The sequence below is a fragment of the Macrosteles quadrilineatus genome, unplaced genomic scaffold (genome assembly GCF_028750875.1).
Source record: "Macrosteles quadrilineatus isolate MER2022 unplaced genomic scaffold, UCM_ALF_1.0 Scaffold_1__1_contigs__length_201487025, whole genome shotgun sequence".
NCBI lineage: Eukaryota > Metazoa > Arthropoda > Insecta > Hemiptera > Cicadellidae > Macrosteles > Macrosteles quadrilineatus.
The window spans coordinates 35692619-35714421 of record NW_026542594.1 but is presented as its reverse complement, the minus strand read 5'-3'; the positions used below and the strand labels follow the sequence as shown (position 1 = coordinate 35714421).

The 21803-nt window shown below is 35.8% G+C and overlaps 1 protein-coding gene across 9 annotated transcripts in view; it reads right to left on the bottom strand.

Annotated features, from left to right (window-relative positions):
• The window catches only part of LOC128982744 (probable glucosamine 6-phosphate N-acetyltransferase), a 143046-nt gene that overhangs the window by 21908 nt on the left and 99335 nt on the right, over positions 1-21803 (bottom strand). For 4 of the 9 annotated variants that reach the window (XR_008489717.1, XR_008489718.1, XM_054401684.1 and 1 more), the window contains exon 7: positions 12075-12248. The exons of 1 other annotated variant lie outside the window; for it this stretch is intronic. Coding sequence is in view for 6 of the 8 variants with exons in the window: in XM_054401684.1 (XP_054257659.1) it covers positions 12095-12248 (154 nt within the window). In the remaining 2 variants the exon portion in view is untranslated. Of the gene's footprint in view, positions 1-9086; positions 12249-12942; positions 13083-21803 lie in introns of those variants that run through there. 4 more of the 9 variants (XM_054401688.1, XM_054401682.1, XM_054401685.1 and 1 more) reach the window with 3 other exon arrangements.

The window sequence follows — 21803 nt, the reverse complement described above, 5'->3', positions numbered from 1 at the left end:
ACGACCTGCGCGCTAATGCTAAACCAATGCTGGAGGAGGTCGCTTTCTAAGCGGCCGAACTATAAATTGAACTAAGCTGCAACAAAAAACTGTGATTCGCAATGAGAACTGTCAAAGTAGGATTGTTTACAGTTATGTTTATGTTTTTCATTTCATGAATAATTTGTGATATTTTGCGAATTGTTGATAATTTATTTTTCTCTATTGTTTAGGTGAAGTGGTAGAACATTATTGCTATAGTAGATGTGTAATACTATAGAATACTGCAAATTTAAGGAAGCAAATTTTATCAAACTGTGTCCTGCCTTATTGCAAACGCAAAGCTTGAGTATAACTGCAATAAGCATTTTATACTTATATTCCAACCCCGTACGAAGGACGGGTATTCTGCTAGTCTTTTATAACTTTTGAATGAAACAGCTGGCACACTTACATTAATCACTCTGTATATAATACTAGTTGCTCTGCCCGTGCTTCGCTACGGGGTGAGAATGCAGAAACGAATAATTTGGTTTTACTATAAGATACTATGGAATACTATAAGATACTATTATATACTATAAGAAACAGTTACAACACACTTACCAGGAAACACAGGCAAAGGCTCAATTGTGCTTATTATTTAAATGACGATCTCTAAATGTATTACTATCACTTTATATAGTGTATTGCATTTAAAATATATGCAAAAGTACCTATAATTCATTGACCGCATTGGCACCAAGAAACAATTATCTTTGTAAACAAATTAAATTAAACTAGGTAGTGGCTTGTAGGGACACAAGTCCCTAAAAAACTCGATAATTAAAAAAAAATTCTAATATTTAAACGAAGTCAGAAATATATTATATATGTGTCAGAATAGATATCCCTCTACACTATATCTTTTGTGTAAAAAACAGGTTGTTGTTTATCTTTGTTGATGTTATTTTCAATAAATAATTTGAATCACTCCAAAGGTTTAACTCTGCTAAAGGCAGCAAACATAATTATATGTGAACAAATACTGGTTTATTAAGGGGGGTAGCGGATTTCTACCCCCGGATATTTACCCCCATGAAAAAACGCCTACGTCATTTTGACGTCACGAGGGGCGGGGCCTATACACGATCGAGAAACAGCCCGCGACTGGAAATCTACCCCCGGACATCTACCCCCAGACATCTACCCCCGGACATCTACCCCCGGAAATCTACCCCCTTGGTCAGCTACGCTACGTATCGGCCAAGATGCATTGTTGTAATTGATTTTATTAATTGGTTTAAGTAAATAAACGGCACTTCGGTTATTCATTAGCTTCTAATATCCAGTATAAAGCATGCGATATGTCGTTGTCATGTTTAACATTATCTATCTTCCTAATTCAATAAGCTGTAACAGTCCATTTTCACCCGACCTACTTCGTCGATTTTTACGAATGAGGTGTCATTTTAAAGCTTAAGACCCATTGTAGCACATTCTTATATTCAGAGAATATATAACGCTTAATATATGTATATATATATATATATTAAGACTACTTAATTTTTTTCGAGCTAAATCAGAAACTGCAATGATGAAAAATATTTAAAAAAAACTATATTACAAATATTTAAAGACCTATATAAAAATATAAAACACACCCCCCTCTTCTAATAGTCTGATATGGCTAGTTTTGGTTTCTGGTTTGGTAGATTTTCCCAATGACCTCCTTGAAAGAAACAGATAATCTTGAACGGAAACGTACTCTTTATCATTTCGCTAACTATTTGAAGGGTTGAAACTATTTGAACACCTGCGCTGCATCTCGGGAAAGGTTACAGTGTACAGTACTTGGCGGTAAGAAAATGTAATTTGGTCTTCCACCATATCGCGTACAAGGTTTAATTATGTTCCATACTGGTCATTTTCTCTTTATCATTAGGTAGAACCCCCAGCTATCATTCTGAAGGATTAAGTGACCGTTTGAGAATATTCTCTGAAGAAATGTGATTAAAATTAATTAGTCCATTTAGTAATAAGTGGAGCGAAGCGAAGCTCTTTGGGAACGACTTCAATGCAAACTTTCTAACACATTAACACAATAACGGCGGAACATATTTTAGCCAAACTTATAGGTTTAGACAAAACAAAATTAAATTTACAATACTGCCTATATAATTAAAAGTAACCCTAAGTTTTATTTTATTTTAACATTGGACTTATGGGTTGCCCTGGTGCTTACATAATAACGACGTAAATGTAAAAAAAAAATAAAAAAAAAACAGAGAATCAAAGCTTATGTTAAAATCAAGCCACGGCCTAAACACAGTACAAAGAGAAAAAATTCGAATAATGACTACTAGTTATTACTATAGAGATCGATGTCACTAGTTAACATTTAAGTCGCAATTTGGAAACGACCACTGATCGAATAGGTACAGCATTTTACATATTTGATTTACATAGCTAAATAAGGTTATAACAAATAACATTTACCGTATCTTATGTTATTGGGATTAAAACAACTACAAGATTCTGCAGTTTTAAAAAACTAGGTATTTTGAAATCAATATTTTTTTCTAAATATGCTATTATGAATATGCTTTCTTAATATTTTATTTTAAATATTTTTGATGATATCATCGTTTTGGTGACACACCTGTTGTGTTGATTGTTGTGTTGGCAACGACTTGGGGTATATTATTGCCCAAGAAGAATAAAGTATTTTTTGAGTTTTCGTTTTACAAAAAAAAAATGTAATTCGCATAATAAGCTAATGAATAACCGAAGAGCTGTTGATTTACATATACCAATTAATGAAATCAATTACAACAAAGCATCTTGGCCGATACGTAGCGTAGCTGACCACGGGGGTAGATTTCCGGGGGTAGATGTCCGGGGGTAGATGTCCGGGGGTAGATGTCCGGGGGTAGATGTCTGGGGGTAGATGTCCGGGGGTAGATGTCCGGGGGTAGATTTCCAGTCGCGGGCTGTTTCTCGACCGTGTATAGGCCCCGCCCCTCGTGACGTCAAAATGACGTAGGCGTTTTTTCATGGGGATAAATATCCGGGGGTAGAATTCCGGCGACCCTATTAAGGTAGCTTTAGTCTTGTGGTTAATGGTGATAAAAAAGGCTTCCCTGATTGGAATTTTGAAAATTGTCTTCTTCAAATATGAAAAATCAAATAAAGGTGTGATGAGGTAAGCTTGGTCAAAGCCGCTAAATTAGCATCCCTACCCAGTTAATATGTCTAAGTTTTATACTCATTTGTTTGTTGTTTAACAAAATTAGTGTGAAGTAAAAGCATCCCATTGACCAAATTTAACCTTAGAGTTTATTCTGATCAACAGTAAATAATCTGCAATTAGTGTAAGTTTATGTGGTGGTATTCCTCTTAAACGTGCGATTGACTTTAAATATTGTATCAAAATATGCCTAATCATCGGCTGATTCATAACTCTTTGGCGACTGGTTAGGGTTTTATTACCCAGTTATCGAAACCAATCACGAAATTACTTTTCATCAGCATTGGCATGCATATTTTTCGTTTGTTTAAGAACGTAACGGAAAATACCTCTAAATCTTACTGTTAATTATGTGGATGCTCCCTTTGCTATTATAGTACCTGGGGACCGAGCTTTGCTCGGGGAAAATCATTAGTTTACTCTGAAAGCATTTTAGTATTGCAGATACATTACCCCACTCCCAAACTCCACACTGATCACCTTTACTACTTCCTTCACCACTCCCTACATTGTGGACCTGTTTGGCCTCCTTCCCTATACCATTTTAGAATTGCAGATACATAAATGCCACAGACAGTTCCCACACTCTGCACTGCTAGCCTTACTACTACCTTCACCATTTCCTACGTTATGGACCTGTTTTCCTCCCTTCTCATAGCGTTTTAGGATTGTAGATACCCTAATCTAATCCCCATTAACAGTTCTTACACTTCGGACTGCTCACCTCTAGCTGCTCAGTTGATATCTAGTTTTCAAATCACTGGGGAAAACTTTATTCCAGCTTGGGAAAATCTAGTAGCTAGGTTTGAAAACAAACGGGGTCTTGATTAACAAACATCTGGATGACATTTTCAATATCCAACCTTTAAAACAAAAATCTGCCAAAGGTCTTAATCATACTGTTAATACTGTTAATACTATCTATCATTAACATGACCACTGGCTTCAACAATGAACTTTGAACATCCTGTATGAAATTAAAATTTTCCCCCTTCTCTATTGGGACATGGCAACTTCAACACCTTAAATTCAGTGAGGGTATAATCCCTGACATTTAAAAAGTCAAAGTGATGAAAATTATTTAACTTAACACTAACAACAGAAGAACAGTTCAGCCTTTATATATATATTTTATTTTTCTATTTTAAATTTGTACTGCCACCTCAAGATTTAACTTAATACAGACCTATTTTATTTACTTTCTGATCGAACTTAATTATTTGAATTCAAAAACTACTTTATTTTCATCAATAATAATTCCAGAAAAACAATTTGAACAAGAGAACTAAATTCAACCTTGATTAATTTTTCACCTCTATTCATTGTTGGACTATTTACCTACCTACCCAAGCCTCCCAAATTTTCATAATTGACATATTTTATTTTATAAATTAGGCCTAAAATATTTTAAGATCTTTTTAGCCAGCCGAGTTCCCCTCCCTGAGAAGATTTATGTAATTAAACTTATATCTTATTGTAAACTCATTGTTCTGTTTTACTGAGCTAGGCTAAACCAAAGATGGCGACCCTGTATCTGTTCATTTAAATATCAAACCCCATTCATCATTGTAATATCCTAACTTATTCTTAGTTCATTAAATTTGTATTGTAAAGAAATCCTTCAGCTTAATCATTTGTCTTTCTATAAGTATATTTAATCTAGGCTTAACTTAGCCCTTAATAAATAGTAAGTAAAGGTACAAACCTGAACCAAAATTTATTAGTCTAAATTACAAGCACTACCAATAACAAATTTTTTAAAACATATTCAACCAATTGGGTAGTGATAAATCATTATAAACACACAGAGTGTTTTCTTTTAGTTTTGATGTTTATTTAGTTAAATATTTTATTGTTTTGAATTTCTTAATTTTTTAGTGATGTGTTTATTCTGGTTTTAATCTTTTTTGGTGACATTGAAAATGATGAAGAGAAAGTATATTGTGTTGATTTAGCCTATTCCTGTTACTGTCTGGAAAATCCAAGATTGCTGTTAATATTGAAAATAGAAGGAGAAGGGGTTTAGTAAGGGATTTGATGAGATTAAGACGAACTAATAATAATTACTAGAGGTCATCCAGTGGTCGAAAACTCGACCAAAAATATGTAATGGGGCGATAATTTGCCGATTCCGCTATATCACTTAATATTCTTGTGATTTCCAACCATTTCGGATTGCAAGTCATTGTGATAAATGAAGTAGGTTTGCCGTGAACTTGAACTATAGCCATTGCATCTAAATTGTTCTTGAACATATTTCTTGGGGACCCAATGATGGCAAAATTACTCTCCGTCCTATATTCTGTGTATCATCACCGCCGATATTAGTTTCCAAAAAACAGTCACATTGTTTTACATGTCTGCTCTTAGTGTTCTGATTCTGCCTAATAAAATGTAATCTGGTTCCTTCTACACGTACATACATAAACAACAACCCATTGCAAAAAAATCATTCCTGCAATAGATGTATTGCTCTAGTCTATAGCATGCATATTGCAGCATTGTGGCCTTATTCCTGGGGGCTCTTTAAGTGGAGCCACTTGGTTGTTGTGCGTCATATTGACGTGCCACCCAGAGTCTCCGTTTGGAAATAACATAGGCTATGCTAACGGAACTAATGATGCGTCTAAAACTGATACGATGCATATGTTGCCATGAGTTTAAAAAAATGTAATAATGTTGCGATCAAAGGGTGGCTCACTGTTGAGTGTGCTGAAAATTACAGCTACGTCTGTTTGGACTGCATCATTGTATCGTTGAATATCTAGTTCACGATTTACTTTGATCTGTAAACTAATTTCTTTAATTTCATTTCCAGGAAGGCTACATTAGTTTTTCATTGTTTTAAATGAACCAACATAAGGGTTGACACGTTCCAATTCAAATTCAATTTCATGAATTAAGTTTGTCTATCGCAAAAATTGTTTGACTGGTGACCAGTTCTATAATTGGCCGCAGTGTCAACGTCATAAAAGTGCAATTGAGCATACATAGGATGAGTACGGTAATTTGAAGACGTCATAGGTCCCGCCCTGTGGTACAAAGTATCATGGATTTTAAAATTATATGGTCCATTCTGTGCAGTATTAACAGTATTTTAGCCTCAGAGCTTATCATTGCAAAAGATGAATTAAAACTTTGTATATTAAAAAACTACTTTCGGATCGTCCTTTTGAAACTATGTTGGCAGAAAAAATGCTGTGACAAAAGTGTCTTGATAAAAGCATTTTGTGTCAAGGGCTGTAAAACAATTTTGCTTATGTGGCAACAAGATGTGAATGCCGTCGTATCACGTTGTGTGGCTTCAGACCGGAAGTGTTTCCCATAACAAAATCTGCATTCTAAGTTCATAAGTCTGAGCCACAAAGCTCCCGAGGCACTTATCTTAACACACATTTAAAACTATCTATCAAATTTGGTATAATAACTACATATTGTTAATGTAGAAGGACATCTCAGGATTGATGACAATTGAAAGTATAAAATAAAATGTGTTTAACAATTTATTATAAAAATAAATAACAAAATGGTTGTTATAAATCACTAAATGATAATTATATTGAACAAATTACCGTCTTTTAATTACAAGTGGGGATAAAACACAACATAGACATAATTAATTATCACAAAATATTTTTGAAATACCTATTAAAAATGTTATTATTTAGCCTATAAATTGTGTGCACATAAAATAATAGTATATTTCATCACTAGGGCCTAAAGTGACTCTTTTTGACCCGAGGTCGGAAAATGAGCGAGGGATAAAAAGTCACTTTTTGCCATATTTGTCATATTTTTTGTCATATTGCATAATTAATTAACAAACAAAGCTAGAAAACAAAATAATTGTTATGTAAAGATAACCTCTCAAAAAGACTTCCAGCTTGTTTTCAATTCTGCTAATGCAAATAAGCAGCTGTTTAGTAAGTGATTCCATCATTTTGACTATTACCATTGTGTTACAGTACATTATACCATCGATATGTCGATCAATCGACAACAATAGTCTAAAACCTTACCTAATAAATAAATCGATAAATAATGTCGATTGATACGATTGCCACATTCAAAATTTACAACTGTTTACTTCCTAACGACTAAAAATTATTTTTACTCTCTAGAGAGTAAACAATACCCCCGTCGCAGCAAACCTGCATACTAAGCGAATTTCCATTTACCCGGCTCGATTTCTACTAAATAAATTTTCTGATTTATTTTTTATTTAAATAACATTAATTTTAGTGAGTAGTTACGTTTGCTGCTACGGGGAAGATGTTGAGGTGTGTTTTTTCAATTAAAATATTGATAGCTTAGTATGAAATAAACCAAATTGCCAAATTTGATTAAAATATATCCATAAACAAGCAAACTAGAACAGTTTATCTGTTCTCCATAAGAATAACATGGGAATTATAAATTTAAAATTTTTTAAATTTTCTCCGTAGTCAATGAACATTCAAAAACACTTCAATATACTAAATTATTTGTTTTTTTTAGGCTCTTCAAAATGGTCTAGAGAGAAATTTAGAAATTTAAAGTTTTTAGGGTCAAAAATTAGAAAAACTAATTTTTACCCCATAAAACCCCCATAAACCCCTGATCCCATGGTCCGATTATGCTGGTTCGCGAACTCGTTCGAATAAATGTAGGTTTACACGTTTGTACCAAATTTCATAAAAATCGGATCAATTTTGCTTGAGTTATCGCGCTAACGGACACGTATATAAATATATACATATGAATTTGAACGTATGGTGTTTTTGGCCTCAGGGGACCTCAAAACGAAAAAGTAAATCGGTCCCGGGTCTAGGTCTTACCATGAGACCTACGGTAATAGCTTATTCCCTATATGGGAAATTCGCTAAAATGCTACTTTAGACCCGCAACGCATTCATTAAAAACGGCTGGGTTTGCTGCAGTATGAGAAAAAATATTTTTATGGTATTTATACTGCAGTAAATTTGGCACCTCATATAACATCTACAATATATAACTTAAAACTATTAAGTTAAATAAACACAGTAATGTTACAACTAAAAAAAAAGAAGAAAAAACTATTCTTTTCCACAAAACAAATTTATAAATCTGCAAGAAAGCCCTGGCTCTTGATCTCTCCTGAGAGAGACTGTTTCATTTAATTTTTGTTAATTGCAAGCTCTACTCCAAAAAATACTCCTGCAAGCTGAGAAATATTCTTGGAGGTCTTGAACACATTTGTACCACAATAATACAGCATTATCCATGAACCCGTGACCAATATATGCGATGGCCATTTTCTAACTATAAACTGCTGTCACAAATATGCGTTGCATGGTTACGTTAGCACAGAGATTCTCACTAGGACTTATCAGAGAGCCAATTAGTTTTCCTCAAAAAATTTTCCTCAGGGTCACAAGCAGTGACCACTTGTGATCACTTTTGTGGGGGAGGGGTCTGGAGGGAATGGAATACCAGTGAAAAGGGGAGTCTGAAGGCCCTCCCCCAGAAAAATTGTTGAAAATAAAAAGAAACATATTTTGAAGCACAGTTTTCTTAAAATGTATAAAATATTTTTCATAAATCTAAAATTTAGTTTTAATTCCTAATAGTCCGAGAGCCGCATAGTGAGGATGCCTAAATTAGCATATACTGATGGCACATATTGTCATACGAATAGTGTGTTGACTGTGGCAACATTCCCTCTTTTAAATATGTCTTTACTCTGGTCTTTTATTGAGAGTTTCTTATAATCTGAAGGACACTCTGCCTCTCTATAATCTTCACAAATAAAGAAATAAAACAATGTGGTACAATAATATCACTTTTGATTGAATGGTTTGATTTTGACGTCTGTCAAAAGGACAGTTTCAATGTAATGACCGATGTTAAACACTTTTAGTGTGTTTTTTTTTGTTTTTTTTTTTGTCTCATTCACTTAATAAGTATCCACTACTCTACCAACAAATAACCTAATACAAATTAAAACTTTAGATTTTAGTCACAGTATGACATCACCCACCACCCATTTTATTATATCTTACAACGCTAAACAAATATTAAAGCATTTCAAATATACATTGTATAAAGTCTTATATAAAATAAAAAACATGAAATCAAACTGAGCAGTATATAAAGCATAACCATAAAACATTGTCACTTAAATTATAGTATTGACTACCGTACCTATTAAGTATTAAAAATCCCATATAAAGGCTGATCAGACAGTGCTATTTAGGCACAGAAATGCTTAAAGAATAAATGGTACCTCAATTCAATATAATCTAAATCCTTATTTGTTTCCACACAATCTGTGTCGTACATTTAATTTAGTTACTTACTCAATTATGACAATTTATTGGAAAGCCTGCATGTTAAACCAAGTTGATGACTCTGACAAGCTATTATAGTGAGTTTGTTGTAAAAGCAAGACGATCAGCTACCTTGGTGTTTCTTTACCAACACAGTCAAAGATTTGACAACTACATACATTTTCGCTGCCCTCCTGTGAAATCACCTGTTTTCAATATATGTTTATCACCTGCAAAAATTCATCATTACATCGTTTACCACACAAAAAGAATGTTTACCCAACCCGCCATGTTAAACTTCCCTATCCCAAGAGTGATGTAAACAACTTCTTTACTTCACCCATTGAAGTAAAGTTTCAAAAAATCACTCGGTGAAGTAATGAAACCCATTCAAATAACATTGAGCTCTATGGAGCCAACGACGTTCAACACTAGAAATCAGCTGTGCGCTTTAGTGTTATTGTTATGCTCTAAAGTATTTTCCTAACCTAGCTTTTGTTTGTAAAAGAACGTTACTGTTAGAAGATGAGTGAAATGGATAGTTTGCCCTCAGATATAGAAAATGATGCAACTACAGTTATTAATGGATTATTACCAACAAAATCAAAAGAAAGATACGAAGAAGAGTTATATAAATATGAAGTATATTGTATATTGTCCTGTATATTGTGGGAACATGAAAAATATTGTACGTAACCTCCTGTATATTGTCGGGTGAGGTAAAATCTTGTCCGTTACACGTTACACAAGAGCGTGTTTACATCACTTAGGTAAATTGTGTGGATCTTACTACACTTGTAACGTAAATAGCTATTACCATTGACTATTGGATACAGAAGGAGACACCCCATCTATATCAAATTTTTACTAAAAACTAATGTAGTTGTGTGAGCCACTCACAGATTGCTCTAGTGTCTAAAACTCTATTTTTTACCTATTTTTTCTATTTATATTTTTTGTTACTGACATAGTTACTGGGTCATAACAGTTGCTATAGCTCATAATAAATAATTCTATCAGTATGATTTGGTAAGAACCATCGTGTAATCGGCATAAATCAGATATTTATATCAGTGCAATCTGTAGGGGGCTCACATCAACTAAGACAAACTTGATTAAAAACCTGGCGACAGCTTTAACATGGGGATGGAATGTCTAGTTGTATTAATAGTCAAAGCTATTACTATGCAAAAGTAATGTTTACTATCTTTAGTATATTTTATGGATTTTGCCGACATAAACAAACAAACATATTATTTATTGTTTCAATTTGCATCAACCACAACTTTTTTACTGTACAATCAATGTAAATTTGAACATTAAATAGAAGACCTATCCTAAAAAAATGCTTTTAGTTTTGAAATTTGAAACTTTTCATTTTGAAACTGTTCAGAAGAAATATCCCAATGTCTATTTTAAATTTTAAAATAACTAGTCTTTGTAGTGTATCAAAAAAAGAAAGTGGGTTATCAACCCTTCGCGGACGGGTGATGGATATATCCGCATAAGTCTTTGGTGACAAAGGACGGGTGAGGGATATATCCGCATATGGGTTTTGATGCTCCGGACTGGAAGCGGTTATATCCGCCTTCTCTTCAGACAGACTGGCAGGTGCTTGAGCAGTAACCAGATGTTTCGCTGTACCAAGGCGCCACTTTCCTGCTCATTCCATGACTGCGCTCTCCCCCGCACTCCCCCCTCTCTACCGCGCTAACCCCTCTCCTGCGCCTCACCCCCTCCCGCGCACCTACCACCACTCCTACGCTCCCCCCCTCGACACTTTGCACTCAACATTACGTTGTCTCTATTTATTGTTTACATATTGTTCTTTATTTATTGCTTAACGTTGTCATGGTCATATCTTCAAAGACGGGTGGCGGATATATCCGCTGCATTTCTACTCATCCGCAACCCGGATATATCCGCATTGTTAAAAACGATTAAAAAATTATTTTGACAGTAAGATGTGTTCCACTGTGTTTCTTTTATGTATACTTGTATAACAAAACACAAATATGAAAAATTAATTGTTATTTTTTCCTCTAATTTTTATTGTCCTATGTAATGATTTCGCCCGTCCGGGAAGGGTTCAATTCAATTCCAACTTTCTAGTCTTCTTATGAAATATACTATTTCCATCCTTTCATAATTCACTTAATTAAGTTGAAGTAGATATCTTTGCAAAAATACACACACCAATCAGCATGTCCAGAGATGTAACTGAATTTAGAATACATTGTGCATGGAATCTGCACACTCCAACTATTGGACTGAGTATTTAAAGTGTAAAGTGCCTCACTTAATTTTAAATATAAAAAAAGTTAATTTATTTTAGTAATTATTTTTCAAAGAAATACTTAAACAAGAGCAAATAAAAGAAGTAGCTCATCAGTAATCATCTGGTTAGAAGATTAACCTTACATGCTTCTGGCTGTTACCTCTTTAAAAAAGCATAATGTAATAAGCCAAATGCCTCAAACAAACCTTTCAAAGGCTTTCATAGAAGTTGTTACTGACTGAGCTCTCTAAAAAAGGTCAAGATTTACAAAGAACTCAGTCATTCAATTTAATGTACCTACCCAAACAGTTGGACCGATTTCTAAGACTTAAATCTAATCTGCATGTAGTTGGAGTTTCCTGGTTCCTTGTCGTAGCCGAAGGTTTGATAGAACGGGACCATGTGGTCGCGACAGTCCAGAGTCAGCTTGTAAACTCCGAGGTGTTCAGCAAGCAGAACCATTGTTGCCATCAACCTGTAATGATATGTGATCAATAGTGAAATGAACGGTATCAGCAGTCTGACGTATCCTTTCTCCCATTAGCTTGTCAACAATCTTATTCATGGGTAAGCAATGAAAGTAACTACGATATTTTATGGGAAAATCACCATTAAAAATCAAAATAAAATAAATAAATAAATAAATAAAACACCAGTATATATCATAGCTTACTACCAACATAAAAAATTAATTAAAATCGGACCACAGGCATGGTCTGTAGCCCTGTACACATCCACACATACACACACCCACACAGACATAACTTTGAAAACCATGTTTTTTTTTGGTACAGCGTGTTCTTTCCTTTATTAATCTTCGAAGATTAACAATCTGGGTAGTATTTTATTTTTTTAGACATAATTAGTTTTAATCGAGACCTAGACGTTTACATTTACAACAACAAACACTTTGAATACCATTTAATAAAACATTAAAATACACTAATTTCGCTACAGCTCTTTAACCAATAAAGATACCAAAAAACATTAACCATAAAAATTGTAGCTTGAGTAAGTGTGAAATGTGTCAGGGTTATTTCTAAGGTCTTGGTAGTGAATGAAAAAAGTCCCTCTGGTACTTATATCTCATAAAAACGGATGAACCAAAAAACTATGTTTTTTTCTTATGATTTCGCAATTTCAAAAATATATATATGCTAAGCACCTGCCTCTTCGACGTCCAACTGTGAGCTTTGTGGCTGCAGCTGCACTGGTGGCTGAGCTGGTGGTCCATGCGCATTTTGACTGGCCACCAGTGTCACCAGTCACCACCAATGTCGCCACCATGGTGGCCCAGTGTGAATAGGCCCTTAAAGATAGCCTATTAGATGTAATTTAAGAAAATATACATATTTATATGTGTATGTCTTCATTGAAAGTTTTTATGGAGGTTTACATAAAACTCAGTAAAAGTGCCTAAATAATCGTGACATTTGGAGGTTGTCAATGCGACACCTAGGGGGTTAATAGGAATAATGAAGTAATTGCCACAGCTTCTAAAGCACGGGTCACATTAAGCTGGCATCAGCGGCGAATTGAAAGAAGCCGCTACTTTCAGCGTAATGTGACCACAAAATTCCCAGCTGACACCGAGCTGACCTAGCCTTTTTACTGATGCTGGTGGCGAGCAGCCTAGTGTGACCCGTGCTTTATGTCAACAACTTGTTTAAGTTAGATGTCCATTCCTCTTCAGGCATAGCCATGACTGCAAAATGTAATGATCACACTCTCTGGCATAAGCGTATGGCCCATCTCAACTTTATTGATGTAAAAGAATTGTCAAATGGCTTGGTGCATGGAATCAATCTTTCTGATAAAATGCTTCATATTCCTTGTGAATTATGTGTACTTGGAAAAAGCCGCTGATTACTTTTCCAACCAAGTAACAGCGAAAGTACCTAGTGAACTGCTTAAATTGGTATGGTTTGACTTGGTTGGACCGATGGAAGTACTTTCTCTTACTGTTTCGATGTATATTCTTACTTTCCTTACTTATTCTTACTCTAAATGCAGCGAGTAAACAAAGACAAGCTCATGATCATCAGCTTATCAGCATTTTAGGGATCAGCGTATCAGGAAGCAAGGCATTGCATTAGAAGCTGTGTGACTGGTTACTTCGTCACCCTCCATTCCCTAATACTGATGTTATAGGGGCGGTTTGGGAGCTCGGTATTAGCGCTAGTCCGCGACTAAATCCGGATATTTCCGGTATTTTAAGCTGCCGCTTCGAAAACGGGTTTGTGAGCTCGGCATCAGTAAGGCGCGCGCCTAACTTGTGCAGGGATAATCTCGCGCCTAAATATTGTTGGTTTGGGAGTCAAGTAGACTTAGGCGCCAGCCTAAGAGATAGTCTCAGTGGGTTTGGGAGACCAATTTCGGGAATAAGAAGATTAATCGGGATTAAGAGATATGTTTTCGCCATAAAAATCAGTGAGTTTAGTCCCCAACTTTAGTCCTGCCAGGGGGCAGGTGTGCCAAAGGCATGGATTGCATTAATATATTAAATGCCAGCTGGTTATAATTCATTTGTTATTGTTTTGAACTTATAATTGTAACTATGGAAATATAAAAACTGTAGATAAAACTCTCTCGACTTATTTCAGTTTTATCAAACTTTTAAACTTATAAAACTAACAACATTAAACTTGAACAACTAACTATTTGACATGGTAGCAGAGCTGCAACGATCCACCCGTAACTGATCTTTATTTCACTTATTTGTACTGTCTAACTTCAACTGAACTTTGAACATGACGACTCGACTGGGGAAGAAGGCTGCCACTCTCACGGCACGTGTGAAGTCTACCCTTGCAGAGGCGACTACACTGCTTAACGCCGAGGACCCTTCGAGGAACGCGCTACTAGCGACGCTGGCAACTCTGCAAGGCTATTCAGCTCGCCTAGAAGCCTTGATGGAACAGATCGACCTAGACACAGCCAACGGGTCGGCAACTGTGGAGGGTACCGACGACGCCGAGGACCTTTTTGGTATCGTACTTGACAGTGAGCAAGTAATAGCAACCTTGAAGGTAAGACTAGAAGCCTTCAACACGAAAGCTATCAATGATCATGCCAATAATTCAAATGGTCTTTCGTCCGAGCGAGTGTTGGAAAATCCACGCAGTTTAGTACAACTACCTAAACTAATCCTTCCCATGTTTGAAGGTAGCATTCTTAAATGGCAAGAGTTCTGGGACTCGTACAACTCTGCCATTCACAGTCAGCTATATTTAAATAAAGTAGATAAGTTCAATTATCTTAACTCTCTTTTGCATGGAGAGGCCAAACTATGCATTGCTGGTCTACAGTTAACTGCTGACAATTATGACGTTGCCATATCTTTACTTCAAGATATATTTGCTAACAGCCAACTCATTATCAATTCGCATTACAAAGCCTTGATGGATTTAAGTCCCTTAGAATCCTACGACACTGGAAAACTTAGGAACTTATTTGATATTATTGACAAACACATCAGGTGTCTACAAAACTTAGGTGAAGATACCAACTCAAATTTCTTTTTTTCTCTGATTATGAGGAAACTTCCTCTGGATATAGTCATAAAAGTAGAGGAAAACAACGTAGATAATACTCTTGATGCCACTAAATTATGTAGTATAGTAAGAAATATAATCGTAGATAGAGAAAAATCACAACTTTTATTAGGTTTTGGATCAACAAAAACTTCCATCCCACCATCAGAAAACGGAAACTACTTTCGTAGCTCAGAAAAAGGTAGTTTTTCAACTACACAGGCCCTTCCTTCGACCGAAAACAGAACTGCAACCTGTATTTTCTGCAAAGACGCCCACTGGAACGACCAATGCCAGAAGTTCAAAACTTTAGAAGAAAGAAAAAGTAAGGTTAAAGGTCTCTGTTTTATTTGCCTGAAGAGTGGCCACAACTTAAAAGATTGTAAGGTAAGCAAACCTTGTACAGTATATATTGCAAACAAAGGAAGAACCATCATAGAAGTCTTTGCCCCAAAAGATTTTCACAGTCTCTTAAGCCTCCCGAAAATTGTGCTGTCAATCCCGAAGTCTGTAGCGAACCTTCTCTTGTTACGGTTAATGAAAATGTGATTTTGCAAACGGCTAAGGTTTATTTGACGAGTAATGGTTTGACAGAGCTTGCTTAAGTTTTGTTTGATACCGGGAGTCAAAGATCTTATATCTGTACTAATATTGCATCAAAACTTAAACTAAAGAGTGATAACACTCAAGTTTTATCTGTATTTACCTTTGGTAATAAAGATGCAAAAACCTTTGAAACACAAAATGTAACTACCGGACTCATACTAAGTGATGGTAAGGTTTTCAATCTCAGTTGTAATGTAGTGCCCCAAATCACGGGAAAGTTAAGCAGTACCTCTAGTATTGATGTTTCCCAGATACAATCACGGTTTCCATCCCTTACTTTTGCCGAGGGTCAAAATGAGGATTCAGTCATTGACTTGTTAATAGGAAATGATTTCTACTTTAACCTTATAACGAATGAAAAGATCGAAGTACACTCTGGTTTGTATCTAATAAGATCTAAGGTTGGCTGGATTTTAAGTGGGAGGGAAAAGTCACCAAATGATGCAAAATCAAACACTTACTCTACGTCCTTTCTAACTATGTCACAACCTACAAATGTTTTTAATTTAAGGAATCATTTTGTGGAACCAGACTCACAGTTTGTACAAGATTTGCATATTAAGGACCTATGGAGTTTGGATAGTATAGGGATTCGTGATTTCCCTCATCAAAATGATGATGATATAGCTTTGGGTCAGTTCAATGAAACTATTAAGCTTGAAAATAGTAGGTATTCGGTTGGTTGGCCTTGGAAGGAGTATCCCCCTGACTTACCAAAAAACTACAATTTGTCACTTTCATGACTTAACTCAATTTTGTACTGTTTTAAAGACAATTCTAGTGTGCTTGAAGAGTACAATAAAACAATTAAGGATCAACTCTGTAACGGAATTATTGAAAAGGCTCCGCCTAACGATGACTTAACAGTTTGACACTATATCCCACACCACCCAATCAATGAGTTATCAATGAGTGTAAAATCACAACGAAACTAAGAATTGTGTATGATGCATCATCAAAGAGTAAAAAGACAAATAACAGTTTAAACGATTGCTTGTACCGTGGACCGGTAATTTTAGAAGATTTGTGTAGTCTACCTCTCAGATTTCGTATGAATCCTGTTGGTATTGTTGCGGACATCAAAAAAGCATTTCTACAATTAAATTTACAGGAATCTGACAGGGATGTCACTCGTTTTTTGTGGCTTAAGGATACATCCTCTCTTTCACTAGACAACAATGTTGAAGAGTATAGATTTTGCAGAGTACCATTTGGAGTAATTTCTAGTCCTTTTCTATTGAATGCAACTATACAACATCACTTACTCCACTCTCAACTTTCTGGGGTTTCTGAACGTTTGAAACATTCATTTTATGTCGACAACATGATTACTGGAACTCCAACCAGTCAGGATGCGGTTATTCTTTTCCAAACGAGTGAAACTATTTTTTCACAAGCTAGTATGAATCTAAGGGGTTGGTGCTCTAATTCTAAGCTGTTTATGGCAAGTATTCCTGATGATAAAGTTACTACTGAAAATGAAGACAGTGTTTGTGTATTGGGAATAAAATGGGATACAATCAAGGACACGCTCTCTGTAAAACCAGTTAAAGTTGAACCTTGTGTTGTAACGGAGAGGACTGCACTGAAACTAGTAGCTTCCATTTTTGATCCTTTGGGTTTATTTACTCCTGTAGTTTTGAAAGCTAAGTTATTCATTCAAAACTTGTGGCTTGAAGGCGTTGATTGGGATGAAGAGCTGAACTCAGAACTTACAAAGGTATGGATGCAGATTCAATCAAACCTACTTAAAATTCCTGAGGTATGTATTCCAAGATATGTTGGAATCATTGGTGATACTTTAGAGTTTCATTGTTTCACTGATGCATCTAAAGATTGTTACGCTACAGATGTTTATTTGCGATTAAAGAGTAATAATACATCCACGACAAAATCAATACTTATTTTCTCTAAATGTCATGTAACCCCCTAGTCAAAGCCAAACATCACTATACCACGATTGGAATTACTTGGTGTTTTAATTGGGGTGAGATCATTGAAGTTTACTGAAACTGCGCTGAAGACTTCTGTGACACGAAAAATACTTTGGACAGACTCACAATGTGTTCTCCATTGGTTGAATACAAATAGGATACTACCAAAGTTCGTTGAACGAAGACTCTAGGAAATTAAATCACATACCGATGTAGAATTTCGTTACTTGGGGACTCGCGGATTGACTATTAATGAGTTGCAGGAGAGCCAGTTATGGTGGTCAGGCCCTGAATTTCTAGGTTCATCGGAACATGAATGGCCACGAAATGACTTTAATCAAATCACTTCAATGTCAGAACAAACTTACCAAGACACATTGAACATTTGTGAACTTCCCACATCTAACCAAGAAGTTATGGCTGCAACTCAAGAATCCACAAGTAAAGGAAGTCCTTTTGACATTGATTGTACAAAGTTCTCGCCTCTAGATAAACTTATTCGAACGACAGCATATTGCAAACGAGCTATTAAAGCATTCAAGAAACTTTCAACGCCATTTACATCCAACAAATTGAGCTTCGAAGAGCTTCATGAGTCTACTTTATGTTGGTTGAGATACATACAAAGCTTACATTTCAGCACTAGTATTAAAAGCTTAAAACTTGGCAGGACTGATCATCTCCAAAAACAGTTAGGGTTGTTTTTGGATGAATATGGAATATTGAGATGCAGAGGAAGACTTCATAATGCTTATCTGTCATCGGAAATGAAATTTCCTGTGCATTTAACCTAAAAATTACCACTTTACCAATTTGGTAATAAATGACTATCATGTAAAACTACAACATGTTGGTGTTCAACACACTTTATCGGAAGTCCGAAAACACTATTGGATTATTCAAGGAAGATCTCAAGTGTCTAAGATTATCAGACAATGCAAGAAATGTAGAAGATGGGATGGAGGTCCATTCAAAATGCCGTCTTTCCCTCCCCTACCAATGGAACGAGTTACCCAAAATATTCCTTTTTCATACACTGGTCTAGATTACTTTGGTCCGTTGTACGTGAAGAGCAATGAACTCACTGATGACTCAAGAAAGGTATATGGTTGTATTTTCACATGCTTAACTGTTAGAGCTATTCACCTAGAACTGGTCAGTGATATGACGTCAAGTGAATTCTTGTTGGCTTTGAAGCGATTTGTAAGTAGAAGAGGAAAACCTTTGGAGATATATTTGGACAACGCTCCACAGTTCAAACTAGCTTCTTCATTCTTAGAGAATATCTGGGAAAACAACTTCGTAGATGATGACGTCTTATCTTTTGTACATAGCAATGGGTGTAAATTCAACTTCATCCCCGAATTAGCTCCTTGGATGGGAGGATTCTACGAACGGCTCATTTCTAGTGTAAAAAAATGCTTGAAGAAAACTATTGGACAAATGAAGTTGACATACACACAGCTAGAAACTGTATTATACGAAACTGAGGCCGTTTTGAATTCAAGACCTCTTGTGTACGTTTCTTCCGAAGACATATGTCTCAGTGATGAAATCATTACACCCGGACATTTTTTGAATTTCCATGGTAAAAATGGTTTGATTGGAAATTTAAAGTCACATAACATCCAAACTAACAAGGACTTCGAAAGAACATCAAGAAAAAACATTCTTGAAATTTGGAAAAAAGGAGAAAATGTGTTAAGTTTATTTTGGAAGATCTGGCTTCAAAATTACATAATGAGCCTACGTGAAAGAAAAACAACTGAAATGAAGCAGAAAAAAGGAACTACAACAAACAAACCAAATGTTGGAGAAACTGTTTTGATCCATGAAGCACTACCACGAGGAAGTTGGAAAATGGGCAGAATAGTAGAACTCGAGACGGAAAAATAAGAAGTGCTACAGTAATTCTCAGCTCGAAGAAGAAAGTTGTACGTCCCTTAAATCTTTTATATCCACTAGAAGTGAAGAATTATTAGTGTTTGTCCTTCGCCCGGAGTGTGCCAAAGGCATGGATTGCATTAATATATTAAATGCCAGCTGGTTATAATTCATTTGTTATTGTTTTGAACTTATAAGGCCGGCCACACACAGAACCGGGCGGGGCGGGGCGCGACAGGGCATTTTGCCCCGGGGCGTCTTGTGCGACGGGAATTGCACGGGCGCTTATGGAGCCCCACACACAGGACCGAGCGAGGCAGGGCACGTCAAAAAGACGCCCCTGGGCGCCCGCAGGGCAAAATGTGAAGCTCTCCAAAATTATGCCCCGAGGCAAGTCGATGCCAGGCAGAACTTTCTGCGCATGCGCGGTCATGTGATTTATTTATTCCCTTTCGGGCAAATTTTGATAAGGATTATTTAACCGATAAAATTTACATATAAGACTGTACAGTAACAATTTATACACACCCTTTGATACGACTATACAAGTCGTAGTGAAGTAGTGATATTACTACAGTGGTTGAATAAATAATAATTTATCTTGGTATTGATAACTGAGGAAATAGAGGGCCAACGTTCATATCTAAAGGGTTTCAAAAAACACTCTTCTGGAGGTATGGCTGTTTGAATTTTGTTTTCTATTCTGCTCCCAAGTATAAAGTCCAATTTAAAAGTTTGCTAAATCGGCTCAAGGCTCAGAAATCAAAAATCCTATATTTATTTTCAGGTTTATGGGGGCTAAACTTTTTACTTGACGTGTCACGCCTCATTCTGTGTGTGACAGCAGCAGGACAGGGCAAATCAGGCGTCTCGTCGTGCCCTGTCGCGCCCCGCCCCGCCTGGTTCTGTGTGTGGCCGGCCTAATTGTTACTATGGAAATATAAAAACTGTAGATAAAACTCTCTCAACTTATTTCAGTTTTATCAAACTTTTAAACTTATAAAACTAACAACCTTAAACTTGAACAACTAACTATTTGACAGCAGGTCTAAGTCGACATCGTGCCGGTATTAGCTCATTAGCAAGTTAATTGTTTACATATTAACTAAAAGAATGTTATATTGGAATTCGTTATTAAATTCCGAACATTTTCATTACTCTCAAAGTATATTTGATAAAACTTTTTTTTTAGTTTTCTGTTGTTCAAAATAAAACAAAAATCTTGCAGAAAGCTAAATTTAACGAAAGATTATTTGGTTTTTGTTTTTACTGTTAACTGCAATACACATATGGACCCTAAATAGAATTTCTTTCAACTGAGAGTTTGGCTATAAGCACCCGTACCTTAATTATAAATATTTTATTAGTAAGGAAATAATTAGCAACCACATGCATACCCCCCTACACTCACCCCCTACAAAAGAGTGAAGAGATAGTAAACAAAACATAAAAAAACTGCAAATAGCTCACAGTCATAATCGTTATCTTTTAATTGCATTGTGATAGAGCTCAGTTCAGTGTCATTGACCAAGTGCTAGCAGAGGTGCCCATCCCCCCCAAACCCAGAGGCGCAACCCCCCCCCCAAGCCAAAGGAGTAGTCCCCCCCAATTTATGCTGCCGTCTATTTAAACCTACCGCCAATTTATCTGACAATTTTCCCTTCACCTCATACAACGAGCATTTAAAGTATTTAGTAAACTTGAGGTAAAGAAAAACAAACCTGCTGATAATCAGTATTAAATGTTTAATAGGAAACGTCATTTAACAATACATCATTATATCTAACTAACGGACAAATTAGAAGTTTTTCAATTTACAATTCAGAAACTGTATTGTCAGCCAACATGTGCTCAATATACTTGGTGAATTACTCTACTCCAACACAGTATTGTAACTGTACAATATATTAGGTGGCGTTAGTTTTTACAGGGCTTAAGAATTCAAACAGCTTTAAGAGCGCATTAATAATACTTTGACAAAAAGTATCTGGTTTCAAAATTATAGGCAGAGAGTCACGAAATAGGGCAGACTGGTTGCTTGCCACTCCCAGGCTGCCTTCTACAAAAATCGCC